The sequence below is a fragment of the Sminthopsis crassicaudata genome, chromosome 3 (assembly GCF_048593235.1).
Source record: "Sminthopsis crassicaudata isolate SCR6 chromosome 3, ASM4859323v1, whole genome shotgun sequence".
In the NCBI taxonomy this organism is placed as follows: domain Eukaryota; kingdom Metazoa; phylum Chordata; class Mammalia; order Dasyuromorphia; family Dasyuridae; genus Sminthopsis; species Sminthopsis crassicaudata.
In genome coordinates, this window is record NC_133619.1 from 397850453 (window position 1) to 397873085 (window position 22633).

Consider the following 22633-nt stretch of genomic DNA (forward strand, 5'->3'; position numbering starts at 1 on the left):
CTGACAATGAGGGAAATAACAATTCAAAACAGCTGAGACTGGAACCCATTTGGCTCTCCTGAGTGCTTGCTTCCTGTGATCTTCACCCACCATTGTGTTTTGTTTTGGTTTTGTGGGTTTTTTTTTTTTTTTTTTTTAAGAGAATCAAAGCCAGCTTCGATGGATTTTCTACTTAGTGTAGACAGCAAAGATAATCATGGCACTGTCACACAAACCACCTCATCAGTGTTTACCTTAGTGTCTAACACATAGTGCATAGGGGATAGGAGGTAGGGACCTAAGGTGTCCCTCCTCCCAGGAGGCATTCCTGCAAGGATGCTTCCTCTACCAAAGCAGGTGTAATTTGTTTTCTTAGAGAGTTTGCTAGTCCAATAGTGTCAAACTTAAATAAGAAATCATATGTTCTGTATAGGCATAGTGATTTAGAAAATCACATTTTACCTACTGTATTTTTATTTATTTAAAAAAATATTTCTCAATTACATTTTACTTATGAGGCCTCATTCTGCTAGCTCTGGCCTCTACCACTGAGGTTAAATGACTTGCTAAGGATCACACAGCAAATTTGAACTGAGGTCTCACTTGTTCCAAGAAAAGCCACTTTCCCATTACGCCATGTTGCTTCTTGCTTAGAACATAAAAATAGGCATTTAAAATGCTTGATCAATGTCCCTGGATCATAGCTTCTATCTGTGGCAAATAAATAAAGATGTTGGACTACATAATTTAAAATTTTCATTCTAGCTCTGAATATGATCCTGTGGCAATTGACAGGAATACTTTTTTTGGCTTTGATGGCTCACTTCCTTTTTTTTTTTTCCCCCCCTGAGGCTGGGGTTAAGTGACTTGCCCAGGGTCACACAGCTAGGAAATGATAAGTGTCTTAGACCATATTTGAAGTCGGGTCCTCCTGAATTCAAGGCTGGTGCTCTATCCACTGGGCCATCTAGCTGCTGATGGCTCTCTTCCCAAAGCAGGTCAAAGGAAAGGAAACTATTGTTTCAACTTTCTGGGACAGACTGGGTGTCAAAGTCAAAATGGCCCCTCCATAGTTAGTTTCACCAAAGGGGAAAAGAAAAAAGAGGAATCTGAAATGACATTTATCATTTAGGATGTGATACAAGTAACCAATTAGGTGTGAGTTTAGAGACTTTCTGATATACAGCCAGTATCTTCATAGCTAGCCAGCTGTGTTTTTCTGTGGAAATCCTGTGGAAACACAGGATTCTGGTTTATCCAAAATCCCTGGGCTCCCATTTGAATTTTCAGAAGAATCCCCTAAGACCAGGTCCTTGGTTCTCCTCCCCTCTTAAGTTTCTTCATGAACAGCCTGTGTGTTATCTGATGTATCTTGTTTATAACTCCCAGAGTTATCAACTTGGCCCTCCCTCACTCTTCTGCACACCTCTCCCTGCCTAGCAGAAGGACTGGTTTGGGGACTGCTGTTCCCATCCCTGTTTATCCCCCTGTCTGATTCATCAATTCACTACCGCCTTCATGTAGCAATCAATGCCTGGTAGAGCTCAAGGCAGGTTTTCCAGAGGGTATGAAATGCATTAAGGGACCTGGTATGAGAAAGAGGTATCAATCCTGCTTTAAAACTGGCATTTTATTTTTACTCTGTTTTTGACTGTCTCTATCTCTGTCTTTGTTTCTCTCTCTCTCTCTCTAATCCTCACCATACTTCCCCTTCTCTCTTTTCCCTCAGGTTTACAATCAAATCTTCTCCCATTTCCTCAGCAACAAAACAGCTTCCTCCTCCCACAGACTGGACCTGGCCTGGCATCTCAGGTAATCAGCATTCTCTGTATTTCCTCTTAGAAGACTACTTATGCTCATTCCTATCCTTATCCTTTTACCCCATGAGCAAAGAAAGCAGCAAGAAACATTCTCTTTTCAACAGACTTTTCCTCTGTGAAATAAAAGGGTTGACTAAAAGATTTATAAGGTTCCTTTCAATTTTATGATCCTATTGTCCCAGATAGGAAAACCAGAGCTATATCAATGAGGAAATGGCTTACCTAATATCAACAGGAGATCTAGATGCAGAACACAAACACTTTCAGGTTGACATTCTCCTCATTAAGTCACATACCTTCTCAGTATATAATGGCTAGCATGAGTACTTTAAAGTTTGCAAAACACTTTATAAATATTATCTCATCTAACACTCCCAATAATCTTAGGAGGTAGGTGCTATTATTAACTTTACATGAGGAAACTGAAACAAAGAGGCTGTTAAGTGATTTGACCATGGTCACACAGCTAATCTGTGTCTGAGGCAGGACCCAAATTCAGATCATCCTGACTCCAAATTCAATGTTTTGCCCACTGTACCACCTAGCTGCCTATAACTGAATCCCATTCCCCTGAAGAACATCTTGAACTGGCATCACACCCTTGGGAACTAGGTTTCAATTTCCCAGGCTTCCCAGCTGGGATCTAGTTTTCCATTTGCACTGAGGAAAACTAGAAATTTGCACTAGATGTTTATGATGAACTGGAAAGCCATAAAGCCATCAGCATCTCATTTAAGTTCCAGAGCCCCTTTGAAGCCAGCAAAGAGACTGTTCTAGGCTTGATCCTCCAGTGGTACCACATAAGGAAGAAGGATCATGGGGACTAGAACTGGGACTTTAGATATCACTTAGTTCAACCCTATTACCTTTACAATGAAGTCCAAAGTGATTTGCTCAGGATCACATAGGTAGTAACAGAACTAGAATTTAAAAAGGAAGTCTTCTGAATCTAAATCTAATGTTCTTTCTATTAGAACTTAGTGGAGGACCCTGAGATGGATGGATAAAAATGTAAGGAAAAGAGTGTGTGTGTGTGTGTGTGTGTGTGTGTGTGTGTGTGTAAGAGACAGAGCAATACAGACAGAGACAGAAAGTCACAGAGTGAGACAGAAAGAGACAGAGAGACAGATGAAGATAGAGACAGAGAAAGAGCATAAGAACAAACATAGTGTTCATTCTCTGGAATCCTCGTGTACACGAAAAATAAAAACACTATTCTTGACCTTAGACTCCAAGAATCAAACCTGGATGAATCAATCATGGATGAATTAATGAAACTTGCCCTCTTGATTGAGTCTTCAAAAGGAGAGAGTGCCACCTAGTGGTTAAATAAAAATGGGGACACCTGGGTTCTAACTTTGATCTCACCTTGAGTAGAATCCTAGAATAAGAAAATGCTAGAGCTAGAAGGGATCTTAGTTGCCCCCTACAAGTCATCAAATAAAATTCTTAAGGACCCTGACAAGTCATCTTGTCTATCCTCTATCCCCAAGAAGGCATTCCTCTAAATCAGTCCAGACAGCTACCAATCCATTCCATTTTAAAGACTTTCTAATGAAGGAATAATGGGACTTGAGTCAGAGGTATTGAAGACTGAAATCTCTATTAGGATAATTGAGTATTAAATCTAATTATACCTCTCTAGCTCACTTACCTTCTTCGGTCATCAACACTGGTTAATACTTATGGGATACCTTCAGCCTACTTTTAAAAGTTGGAAAAGTTCTTAAAGACTATATATAGAAACAGAGAAGAAAAATTAATTGGCCAATGTAATGCAGATTCTTAATGGCAGAACCAGGATTCGAAACTAGGTTGAATTTAGATCAAGTACCTTTTTGACTAAACCACAAAGCTTCTTCTAAAAAGTCATCACCTACCTTAATGTCAAAGAGAAGAGATTTGCCCAATGTACTCCTTATTTAGAAATCCATAGATTCCACTCTAGAATCCTGAGTCAATGGATTTTTGCATCATTTTGGGAATGAAGAACACTTTGCAAAGTTGAACCAATATCACTTTGTTCTCTTCAACATTGGTATCATGTAAAATGTAAGATACATTTTAATGTAATGGTAATATAAGGGATTTGGGTGATCTGATGGAGAGTACTGGGCCTGAAATCAGAAAGTTCTGAGTTCAAATCTAGCCTCATATACTTACTAGTTTTCTGACCCTAGGCAAGTCACATAACTTTCTTTGTCTCAATCTCCTCATCTGTAAATTTGGGATAATATTAGTACTTACCTCTCAGGATTGTTATAAGGATCAAATAAGATAGAAATGGCACGGTGCCTGATATATAGTAAATGCTATATAAATGTTAGTTTTTATTATTATTATTATAAATCTACTAACATATGACACATCAAAGTGTACAAAGTGTTATATATATATACACATATATATCTCATCATCTCATTTAAACCTAACAAAAACCCCTATAATGCAGGTACTAGAAGTATTATTATCCCTGTTTTATAGATGAGGAAACTAAGATTCAGAAACATTAAGTGACTTGCCCAGGATCACACAAGAAGTGAGTAATTGAGACAGGATTTGAACTATGATCTTACTGAACTTCTAGCCACACCTCTGGGCTAATATTAGGTTAAATCAAGGTGAGGGGAAGATATTAAATATGCAAGGGATGCTATGATGATAATAGATTGGTAGAAAGATAAAACAGTATCCTTTGTCACCAATAAAATCAACTCTACCTAGAAAGGATGACGGTGGTTTGGGAAGTAAAAAGAGTAGTTATTATGGTTTAAAAATGTCTTCACTGAAGCTTGGAACATCTATTAGGATAATTGAATATTAAGCTTAATGATACCTCTCAAGCTGTCTTACCTCCTTCTGCCTTCATTAATGAATACTTATTGGATACCTTCAGTCTGCCCTGAAGAAACAGATAAAACAAAACCTGAGTTCAAATGTGACCTCAGACACTAGCGGTGTGACCCTGGGCAAGTTACTTAATCTCAATTTGCCTGTTTCTTCATCTATAAAATGGGAATAATAAGAGTGCAATCTTCCAGAATTGTAAGGAGGATCAAATGAGATTAAAAATTTGTAAGGCATTTTACAAACCTTAAATCACTATGTAACTGCTAGCTGTTATTAAATCACTAGGTGATGTAGTCGATAGAGTTCTGGATCTGATTGTTACCTCTGATGTTTATTATCTGTGTCACTTAAAAATGATCTGCTTCAGTTTTCTCAACTACAAAATGGAAATGATGATAATAGAACTTACTTCCCGGGGTTTTTGTGAGAAACAAATGAAATCATATTTGTGTTTTTTAATTTTTAATAGTACTTTATTTTTTCAAATACTTTCAAAGATATATTTCAACATTCACCTTTGAAAAATCTTGTATTCCAAATTTTTCTCCCTCTTATCCCTCCTACTTCCCCAAGAAAACAAAGCAATCCCCAAAATAACAACAAACAACGTGCAATTCTTCTAAACATATTTCTATACAAGAAAAAGCAAGCAAACAAACAACAACAAAAAGGTGAAAACACTATGCTTTGATCTACATTCATTCTCCATTGTTCTCTCTCTGGATGCAGATGGCACTTCCCATCACAAATCTATTGGAATTTCCTTGAATCACCTCATTGTTGAAAAAAAGCCACATCCATCACAGTTGATCATCAAATAATGTGCTGTTATACATACTTGTTGTATGATGTTCTCTTGGTTCTGCTCACATGAAATCATATTTCTAAAAAACTTTGTAAACCTTTAAAAGCACTTTGTAAATGCCAGCTATTATTATTATTATTACTTTTTTGAAGTATTGTTCTGTAGGGTTGGGATTTTGTTACTCCATTGCTTTGTCCATGAAAACATACTACTTCTAAGAGAAGCCCACGTTCCTATTATTCTACTTTGAAAATTTTTGTCTCTCCTATTATATTGTGAGCTCTAGAGACAGCAGAGAATTGTCTTTTGCCTCTTTTTGTAACTACACATAGTACAGTGACTGGCACATAATTGGGGCTTGATGAATGTTTATTGATTGATTATTGATTGAAATTAGAATCCAAGTTGCATCTAAGATGAAACAACATAGTGAAATAAGAAGAATACTGAATTTGGAGTCAGAAAACCTAGGTTTGGATCTCAGCTCTGCTAATAACTATTCATGAGAATTTGGGGAGATCACTTAGCTTTCCTGTACCCCAGTTTCCTGATCTGTAAAATGAGAAGGGCTGAGGACTCTTTTCTGGTTCTAAATTCCATGACATTATCACCCCTGAAATGCAAGTAGGCTGACATGCTACTTCAGAACATATCAGAAGAAATTTGTTTATTAAGAAATATCAGAACACTTCCTGGGATTTAGAGAATTTTTGATTTGGGGTACTTTTATTTTTTTCCCAACAGGCAGTTGGTCGCCCTGGGCTGCCAGGATCATCTTTAGACTCCCACCTGGATGTGTCACAACATATTCAAGTTAACAAACATTTGCCCAACTCTGGAGGACCAGATGAACCCAGTGACTTGGAGGAATTAGAAAAGTTTGCCAAGACCTTTAAGCAGAGGCGTATCAAGCTCGGCTTTACTCAGGTTGGGATTTAGGGCAGGGACAAGAGGGAATTTTGAGAAAGAGAAGGAAAAAAACCCAGTCTTATTAGTAGAGAATTGGGGTAAGACTAATGCAAAATAAAGCAGAAAGTTAACTAACTCCCTAAGGGAGAAAAAAGACTTTTTGACAGGTTTACTATGAGCTCATTTTCCTGTGTGCTCTGAAATTCAAAACACAATGATCACTTAGAGGGAAACTGAGGATATGGATGGGTTATCTTTTCCCTCAAAGAAATATGAGTGGGAGGGGCTCGTTTAGGGGCTATTTGGGGAAGCATCATCTTTGGTTATGCCTTTGCCCCACTTAAAGTCTAAGACTTGTTTTTGCCTTCCTTCTCTCTTTTGCCATGGGAAGAAGTCATATTTATTCCTCTTCTTTCTGTGGATCCTCTACCCCATGTATACTTTCTGTTATGCCTCTCCAGGTAGTCACACTGGCCCAACGTTTGACAAAAGGAATACAAACAAAGCCTATATTAATAAGGAAAAAGCCGGATTTCCAATGTAGGGAGGTGACAGATCCCAGACAGCAGTGCCATGTGCACACTGGTCCCAGGACAGATGGAGACAGCTCTATTCAAAGTGAATGGAGATTAACTAATCTTCTTGTCTAAAGAGATACAGGCTTGTAAAGAAACTTATGTGATATATGTGATGAGGAATGGGTGCTGGATGGCTTGTTAAAGGACAGGACAAGCTGGTAGGGTACTGGGAGAGTTAAAGAATGAAGAAGAAGACAGTCTCTCTTAGAGCTCTCTATTTTGTTCCAATGACAGGGTGATGTAGGGCTGGCCATGGGGAAGCTGTATGGCAATGACTTCAGTCAGACCACGATCTCAAGATTCGAGGCCCTCAATCTGAGCTTTAAGAACATGTGCAAACTCAAACCTCTCCTGGAAAAGTGGCTTAATGATGCAGGTGGGTGGTATGGATGGCATGCATGGGAATTTTAGAGGCCCAGCAAGGGTGGTGGTCAGCTCCTGATACCCTGATAAAAATGGTTACTCGAGTCTATCAGCTTTGACTATAACTTGGAGAGGTTTCAATGAGGCATTTGGGAGAGTGAGGAGATGATGTTAGTTAGCTAGTCATTTAGCAAAACAACAATAATTCCCTAAGTGTCAGGCTTCTTAATTTGAAATGTCAATTTGCATTTTACTTTTACTTAACCTTCCAGACATGTTATATAAAATAAATTTCTTAGTTTAACCAATTGCAAATGCAGTCATATGAATGTATTTGTGTATCTGTATATACACATATCTCATCTTGCTTCCTGAAGCATCCATAAGCTACAAATCTAACATCCATTGCTGATGGGTAGCAGAGATAGCTTTGGCCCCAACCAGTTGGAAAAAAAAATCTGAATTTGGCAGACTCTTTTCAAGCATGACCTTTCCTTCCTGTGGGGCAGTCCTGGTAATGGAAATGATGCTACATGTTCACACAGAACTTATTCAATGATATCTGGCCTAAAGTCAATTCAATTCAACTAATATTTATTAAATACTTTCTACCTTATGAAGCTGGAGGTATAAGGACAAAATCTTATCCCTACCTTCAAGGACTCATGGGGGAAGAGTTGGTATTATATGCTCAAATAAACAAAATATAAAGAAAATTGCTCACCAGAGGAAGGATTCACTTAGGTGGTAATACCTCATATATGTCTTGATAGAAACTAAGGATTCTGAGAGATGGAGGAGAGAAAGTGCATTTCAAATATGGATAGTAGCTTGTGTGAAGAAATAGGTATGAGAGATGGAGTATCAAGACAAAAGAAATACTAGAAGTCCCAGTTAGTTGGAATATAGAGTTTGGGAATGGGGGAATGGTATGAGCTAAAATAGGAAAGATGGGTAAAAATGGTGGATGGCTTTAAATGCCGGTTTGGAGAATTTGTATTTTATCCTAGAGGCCATAAGGGGGAGCCATGGAAGGTTTTTGAGCCAAGGAGTAACACGGAAAGACCACTGGAGTTGGAATTTATACTGATCCCTTTTCTTTTTATGGAGTCTTTCTTGTATGTCCTTCTCATTCCCTACAGAGTCCTCTCCTTCAGACTCCACAGTGAGCACCCCCAGCTCTTATCCCTCCCTCAGTGAGGTTTTTGGTCGGAAAAGGAAAAAGAGGACCAGCATTGAGACTAACATCCGCCTGACTCTGGAAAAGAGATTTCAAGATGTAAGTTCACTTCTTATTTTAGTTTGGATTTACTTTCACTGAATTGTCCCCAAAATATCAGTCATTTAGGAAGGGTGTTCAGATATTCATTCCTCCCCTGACCTAAAATAATGAAGAGAATGTAAATTCAGTTCCCCTCCAAAACCGCCAGCCAAAACCCACTGGCATGGCAAGTTGATTGCCATGCCATCTCCTCCCGACCCATAGGTTACCTTGTAAGTCCTAAGCTTTCCTCTTTAGGGCTGAGTAGGGGATGATTGTTCCCCCAATGCTGACCCTCCACTTATACTACCTCTTCCTGGTCTTTCTCTCCCTTATAGAACCCCAAGCCCAGCTCTGAGGAGATCTCCTTAATTGCTGAACAACTCTCCATGGAGAAAGAGGTGGTTCGGGTCTGGTTCTGCAACCGACGCCAGAAAGAAAAGCGAATCAACTGCCCCATGGCCACACCCATGAAGTCGCCCATCTACAACTCGAGGCTGGTATGAGGCACCAAGCCTGACAGCCTGCAAAAGTCTGAGGGGAATGATGCTTGCAGGGTAACAGGGTGGGGGAAAGGTCACTCTCTGGCCTAGTTCTTGTCCTGAATTCCTGATTATTTCCCGAGGGGAAAATCTGCAGCAATATAATAAGGCTGGCATCTGGGTGCCCTAGAGTGCCTCAGTACCTCTACCCCTACTCCATCCCAACCACCATTACTTTATAGGAATGGAGAGGATAAGGGATAAATGCTGAAAACTAACTTCTCAAGATGACAAGAGTTGCTTTTGAGAGGCAGCACAGCACATTGGATATGACTCTAGACTTAAAATAAGAGACCTAGATTCAAATCCCACTTTATATACTTCCTAATTATGGCAAATACTTAATCTCTGTGCCTCAGTTCTTCCTTAAAGTGAGGAGGTTGAACTCAATGACCTCTAAGATACCTTTCCAGCTCTGTATTTCTGATTTTTATGATGAAAAAGTAAGGGAACAGAAGGAGAAATTACAATAACAATTTACACTTAACTGATTAACCTTATAATTTAATAGAGGAATAAACTGAGATTCAAAAAGCTATATGATTTCTGTGGTATCCACCAAGAACCAAATTCAGATTCTGACTCTAGGTCCAGCATTCTTCCCCCATGAGAATACAAGGTGGTCATGACATGAAGGTGACAACTAAAGCCTTCAGGGGAAGGGAAGGATCATCAAGTTCATTTCTATTGGTCTCTTGAGGGTGTGGGTCAATAAAGTATATCAAGATGAAATCTTGGAATCATAGGATTTAGAGAACCTTAGAAGTTACCTGATCCAAACCCCTTGTTTTGCAGATAAAGAAAGTGAGATATAACAAAGTTATGGGATTTGTTCAAGATCATACACCTATTAAGTGGCAGTAAGATCCAACATGTGAACTTAATATCATTGACTTTAGATCCACTGCTTTTCCATATTATTCCTAAAGGGGAAAAAAAAAAGGAAAAGTGAGAAATACAAGGTGATACCTCCCAACAAATAAAGCTGCCATCTCTGGCTTTCCTGTCTCCAAGGCTTAAAGTTAAGAAAAAGCCTAGGAAGTTCAAAATGTGAGAACCTAGTGAAGATTGATAGTTTAAGGCTGCCATGAACCATTTTTTTTTCTTTCTTTTCTCCCTATTCGTCTCCCTAGGATTGATTAAAATTCATTCATTTCCACAGACATGGCATGTGGCTTCTACTGAGGCTGAAGATACTGACATAAACATGAGAAATAGTCATTGTCTTCCAAGAGTTTGCTTTATACTGTGGAGATACATACAATATGTACATAGATAGAAAATAAAAGATGATTGGAAGAGAAAGAGAGCCCTCATATTTGGATGAATCAGGGACAGTGTTGCATAAGAAGTGATTTCTTAACTAAGGAAAAGTATAGTAAATGGTAGTGATAAGAAAGAAACATATTACAAATATGGGGGGATGGTTTTTGGAAATGCATGGAGATTGAAGATGGAATGTCAAGTTTGGGATACATTATCTGGAAAAGTGAGTATATGCAGAATATGATCTGTCTAAAAAGGTAGATTGGCAGGCAGTACATTGCTCTGAGCTTTAAATATTAGGTTAAAGAGGTGATATTTTTATGCTAGAGATCGTAGGGAACAAATCAAACTTTTTGAGAGAGAGTGACATGATCAGATCAGTATACCAAGAACAGCAATATGGAGCAGAAATTAGACAAATGAGAGAGTAATCTGGAGGACCAATTAAGTAGCTAATACAATAGTGAGATGTGATTAGGAGCCAAATGAAGATTCATGTGAATAGAGAGAAGGATGCAGATGAAAGATATTGTGTAGCTGAAATCTTAAGGATTTGTTATACAATTGGATCTAGATAGTGAAGGAAAGGGAAGAGTCAAGTATATACCTGAGGTTATGAATCTGGGTGCCTAAAAGGATGATGGGGCCTTTACCAATATTAGGAGATGTCAATTAAGAATGGATTTAATGATGAAGATAATGAGTTACACTGTGGACATATGGAGTTAAAAAGAGAGATATCCTGTAAATAATGATGTGGTTTGCCTGTCGTTGAGGAGAAAAATCAAGGTTGGATATAGATTTGAGAGTCATTTGCATAAAAATAGTTATTCAATTAATTTGAGATGTTGAGATCACTGAAAGAAAGACCAGTGGGTCAATTCATATCTGCTCTGGTTTCCTTCCCACTCTTCTCAGTAGGGCTGACTAGTTAATCTACTTTGCACTTGGCACACGATTTGTCCTCTGTGTTCACTATCCTTATGTTCACTATCTTAACCTGGGCTATTCCTATAAAACTCTGAGGGTCTTTCCCTCCCAGACTGATTTTTTAATGAAGATAAACTAAGCTTCTTTGCTTCTATTCTTACCTCGATTGCTGAATGGGTGTTGTCTTAGACAATCTGAGACGCTAGAAAGACCTTAACTTTATTTTTTTTCTCTATTTTAATTTTTTTAAATGTTTTTAAATAGCTTTTTATTTTAAAAATATATGCAAACATAGTTTTCAACATTCATCCTTACAAAAACTTGTGTTCCAAATTTTTATCCCTCCCTTTCTCCAACCTCCATCCCCTAAATGGCAAATAATCCAATATAAAATTAAACATGTGCAATTCTTATAAACATATTTCCATATTTATTATGCTACATAAGAAAAATCAAATCAAAAAGAAAAAAATGAGAAAGAAAAAATGGAAATACTATGTTAAGTTACAATGTTAAGACCTTAATTTTAAAAGGCCAAACTCCCCTACTACATCCAGGGTCATCTCCAGTCATTCTGATCCATGTTTTGCCACTGAACTCTGGTGACTCTGGAGGAGAAAGTGAGGCTGATAAATACACAGCTCTGCTTCACTTAAATCCATTTCACTTGCCAAGTCAAGGACATCACTTTCCTGATATCATTGGTCCTCTCTGAGGATGAAGGATGAACAACTCTTGTCATAAGAATGACAAGAGCCTGGGGAAGGGGAGACAGGTAGATGAAAGAAGAGAAAGGGGAGGTAGGATGGTCTTTCTTTAGTTTCCCCTAAATTTTATGCCCCCTGGGAAGCAGAGCAAAAACTCAAAAGGAGGGTGGCAGGTCTCCTCTCAGCCCCCAAATGGGTCTCTGTTTAAAGTTGCTGTACCACATAGGTCTTGCCTCTGCATTTCAGCAGCAGTGGTTTGGCTGAACTTTAGAAGTAACTGGCTTCTAAGTGGCTAGTCTGAGGGTCTCTGCCTCAGGCTCAAGGTCAGACTTTGCTAGACCAAATGCCAGGCAGGTTCTAGTTTTGGTTCTCTCCCAAGACATGTCATTACTGGGTTTGATTGCCAGAAAGGGGAAGTAAAAAAGGGAGAAGACAATTTAGTTTCTCCCTCCACCCTTCTCAATGTTAGAAAGAGTCACTAAAAAAAAAAAAAGAAAGAAAGAAAGAAAGAAAGAAAGAAAGAAAGAAAGAAAGAAAGAAAGAAAGAAAGAAAGAAAGAAAGAAAGAAAGAAAGAAAGAGTTACTAGCTCCTTTCTTAGTTACTCCCAAGATGACCTCTCTTGGTTTCTTGGAGGAAAGGGTCCTGCTTTGTTATTTCCTTTATCCTCATTCCTTTTTGTCCTTATGCCAGGCTTGGATTGGTGTGTGTGTGTGTGTGTGTGTGTGTGTGTGTGTGTGTGTGTGTGTGCAGATATTTTGTGAGTCTGCCATTCCCTTGTCCCTCTCTGCCTGTCACAAGAGCAGTGCTCTGCTCTAAGTGCTCTAAGTCCTGTGACAGGAATGGCAGACTCACAAAACGTCTGAGCCAGAAGACCCAAAGCCCTCACTTTAGAGAGGAAGAAACTGAGCTTTAGAGATGGGACATAATCATTTAGAGACAAAATTGGGAATCGACAAAAGAGATAAAAATGAATCGATGGCACTCAGGATAACAAAGCTAGAAGTCTCTGGCAGAAGATCTTAGGATGTCACAGGGGAGCTACCAGGAGCTTCTTTCCTTACCCTGGCCCCACTCTCATGTCTGTGCATTCCCAACCTACTGATGAGCCTTATAATAAAAGAAAAAGAGAACAACAGTTGGAACTAGGTCTGATAAATTAGAAAACAAGTGCATGCTGCATTCTGCTGAAATGGAAGATTTGAATTATGGATCCCAGAATGTATGTATGGGAGGGATGTGTGTAAATCATAGTTTCCTGAGCATATATAATATTTAGAGATCTATAAATTGAATCGATCAATAGGGATACACCCCCAAAATAGGAATGGGAATTAGACTTGTGATTTAATTAGTTAATTTAGGAAATCTTGGATGAGAAAACTCCCTTTATCAATTCAGATAGCCACTTTCTTTGAAACTTGTAGTCTGAAAGAATTGCCCAGAATACTAAAAAGTTAAGTGACTTGTTTAGCAGCTCTTTTTATGGTAGAAAATAATTGGAAAAAGTTAAGTGACTTGCCAAGGGTCACACAGTCAGCACCAGTCAGAGGCAAAATTTCAACCCAAGTTTTTCTTGTTCTTTAGACTGGTTCTCTCTCCACCACAACACACTGCCTCTTAATAATAACAATAGGGACAACTAGGGGATACAGTGGATAGAGCACCAGCCCTGGAGTAAAGAAGCTCTGAGTTTAAATCTGGCCTTAAACACTTACTACTTATGTGATCCTGTGCAAGTTATTTAACCCCATTGCCTCCAAAAACCAATAACAACAAGAATAATGATAATAAAATAACAAATAGCATTTTTTTAGCACTTGATGGTTTATAAATCATTTTACATATGTCATCCTGTTTAATCCTTATATCTTTCTTCTAAGGTAATTGCTATTGCTATTTTCAATTTTCAAAAGAAGAGGCTGAAGGAGTTAATTGATTTACCCACAGACACTTTGGTAGAAATGGAGTGAGGCAGAATTTGGACTCAATATTCCCTGATTCCAAAGCCAAAATGCTGATCACTATTCCATCTGGGCAGCTAAGAACCCATTTGGTAAATTATAAGGAAGAGAAAGGGAAGGGAAGGAGCATTACACAGCATCCAGCTCAAAACAAAGACAAACTTTGCAGCTACTAATGATGTCTGACAATGAAATGGGGCCCACTTGTGAGGAAGGGCAGGAAGGTGGCATAGTGCATAGAGTGCCAGATCTGATGGCCTTCAATACTCGCTAGCTGTGTGACCCTAGGTAAATCATTTATCCCTGTTTCCCTCAGTTTCCTCAACTGTAAAATGAGCTAGAGAAGAAAACAGCAAACCACTCCAGTATCTCTGCCAAGAAAAGGGGTTATGGAGAGTTGGACATGAGTGAAAACAACTGAATAACAATAATGAGACATAACAATCTGCATTTTATAGAAAGGGGGACTAGCTAATAAATATAATAACATTTAAATATCACTTCAATGTTTGTAAAGCATTTTACATTTATTATCTCATTGTATCCTCATAACAAGTCTATAACATAATTGCTATTATAATTCCCATTTTATAAATGACAAAGTTAAGTAGATAAGTGATTTTCACAGGGTCACATAACCAGTAGGTCTGAGAGAGGAATGAATTCAGGTTTTCCTAATTCCAAATCCAATTCTCTATCCACTATGCAAGTAAAATTAAAAAAAAAATTCTTGCATTGAGTCTGTGACTGAAGAGCTGTGGATTCTTATTTTAATCTCAGTTCTGTTACCTATTTTATTTTTTGGAGGCAATTGGAGTTAAGTGACTTGCTCAGGATCATATATCTAGTAAGTGTCTAAAGCTGGATTTGAATTTAGGTCTTCTGATTCCTGGACCAGTGCTCTATGCACTCTATCCCATTGTGCCACTTAGCTACCCTAAGCTCTGCATCTTATTGACTGATTTCTAAAGTCCCTTCCAATTCCAACAAATATGAAGCTATGATTCTTTGAAGTCTTCAGAGCAGTTTGGAGAAAGTCGGTGGTCTGAATTCAAATCTTCCACGTATTTCTCTCATAAGCTAGGTGTTTGTCCTCTATCTTCTTTGGACCAGCCTCTTTTGGCTTGTTTCATTTCCAGGAAGGAGCTGTACTGAAGTGAAGCCTCCAGCTTTTTATCCCTGCCTTAGCACCAGGAGGCACTGTGGCATTGCATAATTCAATACACTTGGATGGTGTGTATATGGAACAAGAGTTTGCAGTAGCACCAGCTCATGGGAACGGACAGACCCGTGGGCTTGTTCAGTGGGGAAGATCCTCCTGGGAGAAAGATAGTAAATTCTGTGTATGGAATCACAATCTGGTCCCACTCTGTGGCTGAATGCCAATAAGGGATATCTAAGGGAAGGGGAAAGAGGAGCTAGAATGTAACAAGACTGTTACTTTTCAGGTCTCCACTGCAGGGTCTCTTGGTCCCCTCTCTGTCACTCCTGTTCACAGCACCATGCCTGGAGCAGGTAAGTTTTCTGAAGGTGCTTCAAAAGAGACTGAGGAATCCTGTCATAGAATTCAAGCCAAAAAGGGACCTTAGAAATCACTGGACTTTAATGATGGTCCATGTAATAGTGGAAATAAAACAGAATTTTTGAGTTTTGGATTCAAATCCTAGTGCTGCTAACTTTTGGTTGTGGGGTTTTAGATGATTTAAATAATCTAACCTCTCTGGGTCTTAATTAATCTGTAAAATGAGGGGATTGAATTAGATTACATCTCAGCTCTAAAACTAAATTCTAATCTAACTCTTTTATCTTTCATAGAAGGAAAGTTTGGTCTAGAGGGGTGAGGGGACTTGTCCCCATACAGTAGCAAATAGCAGTGTCTGTATAATAACTAGCTCAGTGCATTTTCCATAAAACCCTACCTCCTTTTGGGGGAATGAGAAAACTGGACAGGCTGATGGGCTTAATTTTGTTCAAAAAGCCTTAAAGGAGTCCTCCTAAGGCTGGCCTCAGCTTCTTGCAGATTCTTTTCCCCTTCCTCCTATGGCCTTCTAGTCCTTTAGCAAAAGGTCCCTTTTCATCTCTCTTGCTGATAGGGGTGGAGGGGCCAATGCTGTACATGCCCAGCCTTGGGTGTGTCCTCCTGGAGTAGGCTGATTTGAGCATCCATCTTTGCCAAATCTTGGGCTTGCAGAACCAGCTCTTCCACTCTCTAGGTTCTAGGATGCAAAAAACACCATGTTTAAGGGCTGCTCAGGGTGGTGTTGGTATAAATGTACTAGGAGTTGGGAGGTGGGAAGGAAGGCAGTGAACATACCAGCTGTCACCGAGTGAGATCCCTTCTGGGATAGGGAAATGAAGAAGTGTGTTGATAGGAGGAGAAAAAAGTTCCTAGGATCTACAAGAAGGATTTCACCTTTGTTTTTGCCTCTCTTTTGTAGTAACGTCATCCTGTTCCCCGGGGAACAACAGCAGACCTTCATCCCCTGGCTCAGGACTCCATGCCAGCAGCCCAACTGTATCTCAGACACACTCAAAAACATCAGTGAATTCCAGTTTTAACTCCTCTGGGTAAGATGGGAGACTCCTAGCATGCCCCACATCAGACCAAGGAAGAGTGAGAAGCTAGGATCAATGCTATGAGAAATAGTTCAAGTCATAAGTGTTAGGGGAAAAAAACCAAAAACACAAGGGAGGTAGCCAGAATACAAGATTGAAGAATCACTCTTTGGAGCTTATCCTGTAGAGGGTGGGAATTAAAGGGGAAGTTGCAGTCACTGTTCCTGGCTAATAGCTGAAGTCAACAATTTTGCCAATATTTTCCTCTCTTCTGTGATGGAAATTTCCAAACACTCCCATTAAAAAGGATTAGGTCATGTGCTGGGCTCTGCAAGTGTGCTGCTCATTTCAAGCCAAACCCTAGATTCTCCAAGCTGTTCTGAAATGGGTCCACTGTTCAGGCACAAAGAAAACACAGTTTGGAGCAGGACAGTGCCAGTTTCTCCCTTTCCTTATTTCCTATCCCTCTCAACTTTAACTTCCCTTCTCCTAGAATATGCATTGGAGGAAAAAGACTTTTCATCAAGGAACCATGGATTCCTTTACATGTGAACCAAAGAATCTTCTTAGAAACATAATTGCTAATCTCGGAAGTTTTGTTCAAATTCAAAGATCTGTCACAATTTTAAGATCTAAAGCTATTAGGGACCTAAACTTGTCCAGATAATTTTGTCTCATAAAGATCAGCAAGACCACCAATGAAGCCTGAGAAAAGGAGAGCCCACCCTCCTAACTGACTATATGGCATCTAGAGTAGGAAGGCTATCTCATCTCACACCTTGTTTTACAGAGGGAGAAACTGAAGGCCAGACAGGGGAATCACTTACCCAAAATGAATGATGTAGTAAGTGGCAGTCAAGATTTATACCCAGTTCCTTTCATTGAAAATGCAATGTTATTTCTGCTATGCTATGTTACAGGCATGCATTTGTTCACGATAGCTATAGGTCTTTTCCACCTAATATATATGTGTATGTGTGTATATATGTACATGTATACACACAAACCCACACAATGCACATATAGGCATGTATAATGTGTGCATGTATGTTTATGTAGAATTGTATATGTCTATTAAAATACGTATCAATATAGCTATAACAATGTAGTTATAAATATACACAGAATACAACTGTAATTATCTGTATCTATTTCTAAGGTGATTTTTAACTTTCTCTGTGGGTTTCTTTCTGTACTCTAGATCTTGGTACCGATGGAATCAACCCACCTACCTCCATTGAGACCAGAGAATCTCTGCCACTGTGCATCTGACCTTGTTTTCCTCATTGCATGGAGGGAAGTCTCTTGCCTTTGGGTTATGGACAACTTCTCTGAGAAGAAGAGAAGAGACTCTACTATCAACAAGCCCAAATTCTTGCCTTCTTTAGCTGCAAGAGGCTCAAGAGATTCAAACTGTGATTGCACCATGTGTTGACTTTTCATGCTCTTGAAATATTAACCCCTCCCCCCTCTCTCTAGGAGTTTGCCAACCTCATCTTCCCTGCCTGGGATCTTCTTTTATAATTCCAAACATCTGAGATGACTTCTCATTCCTAGGGTCTGTCAGAGGAAGGAGGCCTTGGTCATTCCTTCACAGCTCAAAGAAGGGTTAGCCATGAGAATATTATACCTAATATACCACACCACAAATACCGATGGGGCTATACTGACATTAACTATAAACTGAGCCGTGGTCACCAAATTCATTTCAATAGAGAATTGTATCGAAATTTGAAAGTGGTGCTGCCTACATAGCCCCTCTGCTTCATTCCTTTATCTGTTCAACTAAATTTTTAGGTCTGCATTCTCTTTTCCTTTATCTTTCTTTTACAGACATCCTAATCTACTTATATGTGTATGCTTCCTCACTGCTAACCACCATCCTCCTATTTGTAGAAGACTGACCTATCCTTAATCTACAAAGCAATCTCCTTCTGTCACCCAGTCTCTGAGAATGCTGTTTTCTCTGTATATTCTTTCTTTTCCTCTTCCCTACTCTTCTGGGCTTCCTTGGCTGTGGAATGGTAGGACTAAACACGCACAGCTACATGAATAATAATGGCAACAACATATTTGTAAATAGGCCCCCAGCTTCCCACCTCCTTTTTTCCACCCCAGTATACTCTTTCCTTAAGATGGAGTTTTCAACATATGTAACTCAGGTGCAAATTTTAAAGACGTGTAATATTTTATCTTATTTTTTAAAAAAAGAAAAGAAAAATACCAAAGTGTGAAATACTCTGTTAGCTTTCAGAGTTCCTAAGCTGAAAAGGATCTTTGAGATCCGGAAACTGAGGCCTAGAGAAAGTAACAACTTCACACAGTCACACAGATGGTCAATAACAGACAGATTTTGAACCCAGAACTTCTGACTTTAAATCCAGTTCTCTTCCAACTCACTATACTATGCTGCCTTATTACTGAACTGGAAAGAGCACCTTAGTTAGATTTCCTGGTGATGGGGATAATGAGGACAAGTGAAGAGAGATCCTTATGTGGATTTCACTGGTGAATACTGTCTTAACATGAAGTCATTCCAGCAGACTAAGGACATGACAACCTGCTTACCAGTGTAAGCAGGTTTAAAAGTTGGACTGCCTTGTGAATTACGCTTCACAAGTCTTTGAACCTTCACTGTAACATAACTTACTATAAAGTAGACCTATTGGCCAAGGGGAATGGGACATGGGCATGGAAATATAATGTATGTATATACAGATAAATGAGCCTGCATGTATACATGTATATGCATATGTATGTTATAAATCTATGTACATACATATATATCCAAACTCACAGATATAGTGCCCCCAAAATCTTAGTTCAATTTTAAGTTAATCAAAGCTTAAAACTGCACTGACTTTGAGACATCCCATATATGAATATCAGAAATTTAAGAGTTGTAAAAGAGCTCAGAGTTAACTATCAAGTTAAACCCACCTATGAACATGAAGCCAATTTAGAACATATCCAATAATTGGTCATCCACCCTCTCCTGGAAGATCTCGAATAAAGGAGGAACTAGATCCAAAGATAGCCTATTCCGCTTTTAGAAAGCTGTAATTGTTAGAAAGTTTTTGCCTACATCAAGTCTAAATCTGCCTCTTTGCAACTTTTATTCTTTCTATTTCTGCTTTCCAGAGCCAATTAGAATAAATCTAAATCCTTTTTCAAGTAACAACATTTCAACAATCTGAAGACACAGCCATCATGTCTACTCTTAAGTCTTTTCTTCTTCAGGCTAAACTCCTCTAATTCTTCCAACCAATACTGTTGGGAAAGAATCTTAAAGACCCTCATAATTCTGGACACTTTCCTCTGGATGCTTTCCAATCGATCAAAATGGTTCTAAAATATTACATACAGAAATGAACCCAATACTCTAAATATGACCTGTCCATGGCAGAGGATAATGGGATTATCATCTTCTTACTCTTGGACTCTATAAAGAAAGTTCTCATGAAGCCCAAGATTGCATTAGCTTTCTTGACAGCCATATGTCACTATTGACTTATTAAACTTCTAATCCTGTAACACCCTCCACCCCTGCAATTTTATTCCATATGAACTACTGTCTACCCACACTTTCTATTTAGGAAGTTGACTTTTTTTAAGCCCAAGTGTAAAAATTTATATTTATCCCAATTAAATTTTATCTTATTAGATTTGGTCCAACTTTAAAAGAGTTAGAGATGTTTGGGGTCCTGTCATCCAATATATTAGGTATCTCTCTTAGCTATAGCTCCTATCCAACTTAATCTTCAAATTGGCTAAGCATTTTATCTATGCCTTCATCCAAAAAGTCTTAAGTAGCACAGAACCAAGAAGAGATCCCTGGGACTCAACTGAATATTTTCTTGAAGGATGACATTAAACCACTCAAGATTATCCCTTGCGTCTAGCTATTCAACCATTTCCAAATCCATATAAATGTCCTCCTATCTTGCCTATATCACTCTATTGTCCAGGAGAACAAAGTTAGAGATGTTGTCAAATGCTTTGCTAAATCTGGATAAACCATAACTATGGAATGCCCCTGATCTACCAGTCAAATAATGCCAAAAAAAATGAGGTTGTTGACATGATCTGTTCTTAATGAAGCCAAGGTGGCTCTTTGTGATGACTGCTTCTGTTTTCAGTTGCTCATTAACCATCTCTTTAATAATACATTATAAAATTTTTCTGGGTTTAAAAAATTCATAGTAATCTATAGTTTGCAAACTCCATTTTCTACATTTTTTGGGGGGAGAGCAAAAAATGAGAAACTTGCCTTTTTCTATTCCCATGGTACTTCTATCTTCTAAGAGCTTTCAAAGATCACTGACAGTGGCTCAGTAATTAATTCAATCTTCTAGTTTTTTTCTGTATGGTACAGAGTTGGGGTGTGTTAGGTGGGAGAAAGAGAATAGATTTACATCACAAATTGTTTTTCCTTAGTCCGTTATAAAATTATATAATTAGTGTCTCCAGGGCCCACAGTGACCAAAAGGTAAAAAAGGAAGTTCAGAAATGTGAGGGGATAGATTATGCTAAGTAGGTAATCTACATCTAGCCAATTTATATCTGGAGACAACTGTAATCTTATGAGTGAACATCAAGAGCTTGTACTTAACTATATCACAAAATTAAAGGAGTTTTTTGTTGTTTGTTTGTTTGTTTGTTTTTTGCCAATTATAACAATTACTTCTTTAAGACAATAAAAGATTTATAACAAAAAAAATAGTCAAACAAGATGTGGGTAATAAAAAAGAAGGGGCAAGAAGAGGTGGCAAGAAGATGTGACAACTGAGGCCTTTAAGCCTTTTCTTGAGTACATAATTGGTTTTCCTCTTGACATATATGAATGCACATATGCTCTTGTAGGCATATATCTGAACCTATGTGCACATCTTCTTCCCCAACCCCTGATCCCTGAACTAACACTTTTCCATAGTAATCCCAGTTTCCTTGACTCTTTGGCTAGTCCCAAGATCTTTTGATTTTAATTCATATATGTTTGGTTTTTTATTTATAAAATAAATAAAGAGAAATATGGCTTAACTACTCAACCTCCAGTGGCTTCTAATATCTATAAATCAGGTCAATTGCAGGGAAGGGAAGGGCTAAGAATGAACTCCCAATGTCTATAGTCCAATCAAAGCCCATCAACTCCAAATGAGTTTCTCTGTGGCTTAAAGGTCTTCCTTAGGAGCAACTTGATAATAATAGATGTCATATAATCTTATAAATATAGTCAGTAGGAGTAGGGATTAGGGGAGAGAGAAAAAGAATTCATGAATGCTTTCATTTTTTAATTTAAATTATTCCCTCTGTTTAAATAAACCTAAAAATGTTGAATAATACCATGGGCTCCAAAAAGCCATCTATTCTATCCCCAAAATCAGGATGGGCATCTAATTCAATTAAAATATTCTTAAAATGCCTCAAACTATCATTTTTTCCTCTCTCTCTCCCTTCACAGCCAAACTTCTAAAAAGAGTAATTTGCCTACCCTTCGATGTCTGACCTTCCTCACTTACTATTTTGTCTTTGACCTCCTAACAACTTGCCTCCATCCCAATCACGAATCTTCACCATAAGGTCACCAAGGTCTCCTTATCACTAAAATCAGTGTTTTATGCCCTTATCATCATTGACCTCTCTAAATGAGATACTTTGAACCATTTTTCCCACTCTGACTTCCTTCTTTATATCTTTTCCTCCCATGAGCTTCTGAGATCTTGTAGGTTCATGGTTTTTTACCTTTCAGGTCATCCCACTGTTCCTATTTCATGATCCTCATTTTCTTCTTTTCCCTTGAATACCAAGTTTACTTCTTCTCCTGACTCCACATGTTCTCTGAATAATTTTGAATCCTTTCTTGGTTTCAATTATCCCCTCTAGGAAGATCATTGCCAAATCTGTATGTTTAGTATCAGCATCTCCCCAAAGCTCTAGACACATATTTCCAGTTCTTTGCAGGATATTTTTATCAGGATATTCAGCCTCAAAATGAACATGTCCAAAAATGAACTAAACATTTATTCCCAAAACTTTGCCTTCTTTTCAATTTCTCCATTTCTGAAATGATATAACCATTCTCCTAATGATCGAAGCTCATTATCT

At 38.4% G+C, this 22633-nt stretch overlaps 1 protein-coding gene across 1 annotated transcript in view; it reads left to right on the forward strand.

Moving 5' to 3' along the window:
* The window catches only part of POU2F3 (POU class 2 homeobox 3), a 56450-nt gene extending 35278 nt beyond the window's left edge, over window positions 1-21172 (forward strand). The window contains exons 5-12 of the mRNA XM_074302188.1: window positions 1709-1791; window positions 6199-6381; window positions 7176-7317; window positions 8447-8583; window positions 8904-9065; window positions 15421-15487; window positions 16411-16540; window positions 17730-21172. Coding sequence (XP_074158289.1) covers window positions 1709-1791; window positions 6199-6381; window positions 7176-7317; window positions 8447-8583; window positions 8904-9065; window positions 15421-15487; window positions 16411-16540; window positions 17730-17769 — 944 coding nt within the window. The 3' untranslated portion in view covers window positions 17770-21172. The remainder of the gene's footprint in view (window positions 1-1708; window positions 1792-6198; window positions 6382-7175; window positions 7318-8446; window positions 8584-8903; window positions 9066-15420; window positions 15488-16410; window positions 16541-17729) is intronic.
* Window positions 21173-22633: the final 1461 nt, after the last annotated feature.